At 46.1% G+C, this 5,514-nt stretch overlaps 1 protein-coding gene across 1 annotated transcript in view; it reads left to right on the top strand.

The window, feature by feature from the left end:
* TMEM220 (transmembrane protein 220) overlaps nucleotides 1–4,519 on the top strand; it is a 9,654-nt gene extending 5,135 nt beyond the window's left edge. Inside the window, exons 3-7 of the mRNA XM_018573303.1 lie at nucleotides 960–1,020; nucleotides 2,292–2,415; nucleotides 2,903–2,962; nucleotides 3,062–3,195; nucleotides 4,444–4,519. Of these exons, the coding sequence (XP_018428805.1) occupies nucleotides 960–1,020; nucleotides 2,292–2,415; nucleotides 2,903–2,962; nucleotides 3,062–3,194 (378 nt within the window). The 3' untranslated portion in view covers nucleotide 3,195; nucleotides 4,444–4,519. The remainder of the gene's footprint in view (nucleotides 1–959; nucleotides 1,021–2,291; nucleotides 2,416–2,902; nucleotides 2,963–3,061; nucleotides 3,196–4,443) is intronic.
* Nucleotides 4,520–5,514: the final 995 nt, after the last annotated feature.

The raw sequence follows: 5,514 nt of genomic DNA, 5'->3' as shown, positions 1-5,514 counted from the left end.
AAGACCGCCCCCCCCCCCATTTAAAAATAGTGTAAACTGTGATATTTACATATGACTGGGCAGCGCTATTTCCATATGAATAAACTGCGACTCATTCTCCCAAAAAAATGTCCGCGCGTCGCTGCAGTGTTCGGGTTTCGCTTGAAGAAAAGGTGGCGACCCTACTCACAGCTGATATCCTGGAGCCCGGGGTCCCCCTTGGCGTGCCTTGGCACACATACTGCAGGCATGGTGAGTCAGGCCACAAGGAGCCCTTTACTACAGGCGCCGATCATCACATAGGTGGGAAGGAAGAAGTCCTGTACTGGGATTGTACTGGGAGCATAGGCGATCTCTCCACACAGGTGCACCTGCCGCATCTCCCACCCAGCCTTAGCCACTATATAGGTTTGTGTGTGTATGTGTATATATATATATTACAGTTGATACCTTTTGACTCCCTGATCTCCGTTTTTTTCTTGTATTTTCCTTGGCTCGGTGTGAATGCTCCAATGTTGTGTAACAGTCAGGTTGGGTCTCAGCCTTGTAGCATCAGCAAGTGTTTTGAGGCGCTTCATCAGGGGTGGCAGGTAGACTGTGACTTTGATAAATCTGCTTGACTATCAGAGCTGTCACAATGCCGCACTAGGGGTAGGGGGCAGCACTTGCCTTGCCCCGCCTTGCCCCGGGTGCTGACAACCCATGCTACGCCACTGATGTATAGCACAGTGTGTATAGCACAGTGTTTAAAGTGCAGCAGTCTGGGGACTGTAATGTATAGCGCAGCAGTCTAGAAAATGTAATGTATAGCAAGCTAAACTCCAGGCAAACAACTAAATACACAGGTGAATAACCTATAAAGGAGCTTTGTGTTTCTGTCCATCCTTATGTCTATCTGGCTGTGCTCCGAATGTTACATTATGATATGTAGTGTCACATTGTACACAGTATCTCCACCCGAAATGCTTTCTTCATTGCAGGTGATCTATCTGGTCCCAGCCACCCTCATCCTTCTGCTCAGCATAAAGCCAGACATAACAGGTAAGAAATGCCTACACATAGGGAACTGAACTCCATCACATGGCAAAACCCCATCAAATCTATATCCTGGGATGGTGGTTCTCGGCAATAATTGAGATTTATTTTAACGTTTGTTTTCATTGCTAAAATTTAGCACAACTAATAAAAGCTTTATACAGCATTGAGCAGACACGGACTGTATTGTAATAGAGATTTCCAAATAAGACATAATCGACAACTTGTGGGGCATTATTAAAGTTAAAAAGGAATGGATAAATCTATTTAATAAAATATGAATTAAAAAAACACAAACAATTTTATATTTCAAAATCATAAACATCATAAAAAGGATTTGCAAGCAAGGTCCAACTCCAGCCAAAGTTTTGGATGTAGTTGGGAAGGATTAGAACTTAGCCAGTTCTCTATCCACGTACACACCACCTCATCTATGCCCATAGCCCTCAGCTTGTGTAGCAAGTGTTTGTGTGGTACGTGTTCCTCTTCATTGATAACATGAGGACAGAGTATGTTTACTATAACCACAATCATGAATAAACAGAAAGTGATGTAGGAGGTGATGTAGATCACTCCCATTCATTCATAATTGAGTATATAGTAACCATACCATGTCCTCAATTATCTACAAACACTCAGCGATCTCTGAGTGTTTGTATCTCGCTGTCCTCTCTGACACGCTGTCACAGGAGGCTGAGCGAGCGGTGCAGGAAGGAGAGCTCCGCCTCCTGTGACAGCGCAGCCTGTCTCCGCCCACACACCGCTCTACCGGACTGTGATAGGAGGCTGAGCAGCGTGGGAGGAGAGACGCCGGACGCTCACAGCGCTCTATTCCCGTAGCGCTCGGCCAGCTGTCACTTTCTCTCCTCCCCCGCTGGAACACAGAGCAGCGCCCAGCGGGGAGGAAAGAAACCTGGGATGCGCCGCTGTATCAGCAGGAAAATGGCCCTTTCGGCATTATGCGAAAGTGCAATTTTCGGCCGATATGTTTCGGCGGCTGATATATCGGTGCATCCCTAGTTAGAACCTCCTGTTAGCTTCCGTTGTGGTTTGCACCTCTACTACTATATTTTTCCTCACTTCCTGTCCCAGCAACATGGACACATCTCTTCTCTATGTAAGAGGGGCCACATGCAAAAAACGGCATGGGGTTCCACGAAAAGCTATTTGCGGTCAGCAAATTCTCTTAATTGTTGGGAGAACGTCCAGCGAACCCATCTTCGCTCGGTTCACTCATTATTAATTCTAACATGACATTATTCTGTTTCCCTGCGCAGGTCATGTGATCTGGAAGACGTTGTCAGACCTCCATTCTGCAGTGTGTCTGGTTGGAGCTTCCTGTCTGTTCATTTCTCTACTTGTATACGGCAAGAAAAACATTCTGCACGAGGAGGAAGGCAGGTGGGTCAACACAGCATGGCATCTTCCAGCACCACAGTGTGCATTCAACAATGGGTGGGTGCCTTAACTGCTCTGCAGGGACACATGACTAGTAGTATAGGACACCACGGTATATATATGACACTGCAGATTGGGGGGCGCATTGGTGAATAAAGCCTTCCGGTTCCCTACAAAGGCCAAGCGCTTTCAAATCAGGTCTACAGTAAGCAACCTCGGCACTCTAGCTGTGCTTAAACTACAAGTAACATGAGGCATTTCAAGACTGACAGCCACATGCATGGCTCCTATAGAAGGATTTGTAGTTTCACCAAAGCTGGAATTCATAGGTTGCCTACCCTGTGTTACAGTATTCACTACACTTCTGGACTTTTGTCCATTATGGGACCATTAGCCATCCCTCCTAGTGTCAGACAGCCAGAGACCTCCTTTAATATTCACATTACCAGGTTGTGTCACCAGTCAACTGATTGGCATTCTGTCTCCACAGGGAACTCTCTGGGTTGACGATTATCGTATTGTGGCTTCTCCTCTGCCGGAATTCTGGGAGGTGAGTGTCGGCTTTATGATCACGACGGACTGGTTTGCTGAATACTGGCCTGTAACATTGTATAGATGACATTCCCATATCACACCGATTATCTTACAGGGGGTCCATGGGTGGCCTGAGGCTGCTTATCGCCGTCTCCATTGCTGTTTTCCCTTTCGTAACGTGGCTGTATATCTACATCAACAAGGAGATGAGAACGTCATGGCCGCAACACTGCAAAACCGTCATCTGAGGTAGTAGGATTGTAGCTTGACTTTTTTTTCTTCTATGAGCTCAGGTGTTCCAAGCAACTTTCAACTAGTAAAGCTCACCATACACATTACAATCTGATTGTACAATATACTTTAGATCTACCACCAACTATGTAGTACAAGGGTCTACCTGGATAGTTACACAGTGAATGGATTGAATAGGTAGGTCCTAATATCACACCGTTTTGGCAAACCTAAAGGATATTGTATAGAGACTCTACAACCAGACTGTAACTTGTGTGGCTGGGTTAGGCATAGTACTGTATATGGGGCTTGAAGTCCCATATCCTGTTTGGGTTCTGAGAAAACAAAGATTTAATTTTTCTTAGAACTGCAACTTTTTCATCCTGACTACCTATGGACTGTGGAAGGATGAGATCTCTCTCTGTCCCTACTGGGGAGAAATCCCACCACTTCCTGTCCCCTCCCATTGCTGTGAATTGATCTTCCAGTTTTCCTTCTCTGGAGTCACTCTTCATCTATTCCTACAAGATGGGACAAGATGAGATGACATTTTGTCTTGGGACCCCTACATCCTCGGTCTTGTTGTATTCCTACAAGGCTTCTGCCGTCCACCTTAAAAGAGAACTATGGAGTAAGTGTTTTTCTCCATAGTTCTCTTAAGGGTCACGGGAGGACATATACTAGCGTCCTCCCGTGACCCAAAGCTCAGTATATAGGGAGCTACAGCTCGCGGTATACTGAGTCCGCCGCAGCCGGGGACGGATCCCGACATTACTGTCGAGATCCACCCAGCTGCGTGAGTGACAGCTGGCTCTGCCTATCTAGAGGCAGAGCCTGTTGTACCCGCCCCCTCCCCCATCCGTTCCCCCAGTCAGCGCTGGAGGATCGGAGCGGAGAGGGGGGAATCCCTGCAGGAAGCTGTGACTGACTGTCACGGCTCTCTGCAGGGACAGGATCGAGAACTGAGCGAGCGACGGTATGTGTTCGCTCACTTCCCGATCTAATAAGCCAACCTGTGACAGTTTCATTGTCACACGTCGGCTCAAACTTTGAGGTTGAGTGATTTTCACTCACCTCATAGTTCTCCTTTAAATCTATCTGGTCAGACCTTCTAGCTGACATCTCATTATTTAGGAAACGGTGGTGAGTGACCTGTTGGTGGGTAATTGTTTTATTTGTTGGGTTTTAGTACTAGAAAGACTTTTACATGAAAGATCTGCCAGTCTATACCACATTTTCATTCCTCTAATCTTTTCATTTACCTAGGACCAGAGAACCCCATAGGATTAATGGATGATCTACTATGAAGTCTTTATATTCCGGCTCTGTAAGTGGTCGGGAACAATGGTTACGTTCCATGAAGAACTTGTATGGACATTCCTAGATTCATACAGCCTGGTTCTCATTGTATCTCTGGGAATAGACACTTCATAGCTCATGGCATGACACATCCTATTGCCAGGTTGCTGATACAAGAAATGTGATCATGGAGATACTTCCAAGGTCTACTGGAGTGAGCAATGTTGGGGACATTTTATGAAATGAGACGTCACTTTGTGTATATTGTATAGGACCAAAGTAATGTTTAAAAACCAGGGCAGTTCACATTTGTTTGAATTGCGCCAGTGACCTCACCGTCATTAACTGTTGAAGAAGCATCCCCACCCTGGCTGTTGCCTTCAGAAACAGATGCAAGATGTTCCTCAAGAATACTTCCTTCAACCAGAACCCTTCTCTTCCTCCATGGTCTGAGCTGTTGGAGAAGGTTCTGTCAACCACCCCATGGTGACCAGATGAGACCCCCAAAAAATTGAGACATCCATATAGAAGATGCTGATGACTTTTCGTTGTGTGTAAACTCGGCTAGTAAACATCTACATATATCGGATGACCTGAAAATTGCCTCTTGGTCAAAGAAAGAAGAGGGCCCTTGTGCAGAGCTGGACTCTGGACAATATTCCTCACCTCTGCCCATCCTTGGAAGGATGCCATCTGATCTGTGGCTGCTGTGTGGCTCCATTCAGATTGTTCACCTGTCCTGTAACACTGCTCGCCATGTCCTATGTTATAGGTGGCCCTTAGAAACAGCAGGAGGATCTCCTCCAGGGCCTACAAACCTCTTACCACCCCAATCAGGCTATGTCCTATCCATATATTATCCACCTCCTCCCGCTTATAGCCCCCTGCTCTGCATTGTTGGATGTTTTTGTACTTTGCTGCCACTTTGAGTCAGTGCAGACCACCCACAGACACCAGAATGATTGTTATTAGACTAGTAGAAGTGTATTATATGATGGCTCTATCAGAACTGATTGTATGTGACTCTTCTATCAGGAA

This window comes from Nanorana parkeri, unplaced genomic scaffold, assembly GCF_000935625.1.
Source record: "Nanorana parkeri isolate BGI_ZX_2015 unplaced genomic scaffold, ASM93562v1 scaffold47, whole genome shotgun sequence".
Lineage (NCBI taxonomy): Eukaryota > Metazoa > Chordata > Amphibia > Anura > Dicroglossidae > Nanorana > Nanorana parkeri.
This window is presented reverse-complemented; position numbering and strand designations above follow the sequence as displayed.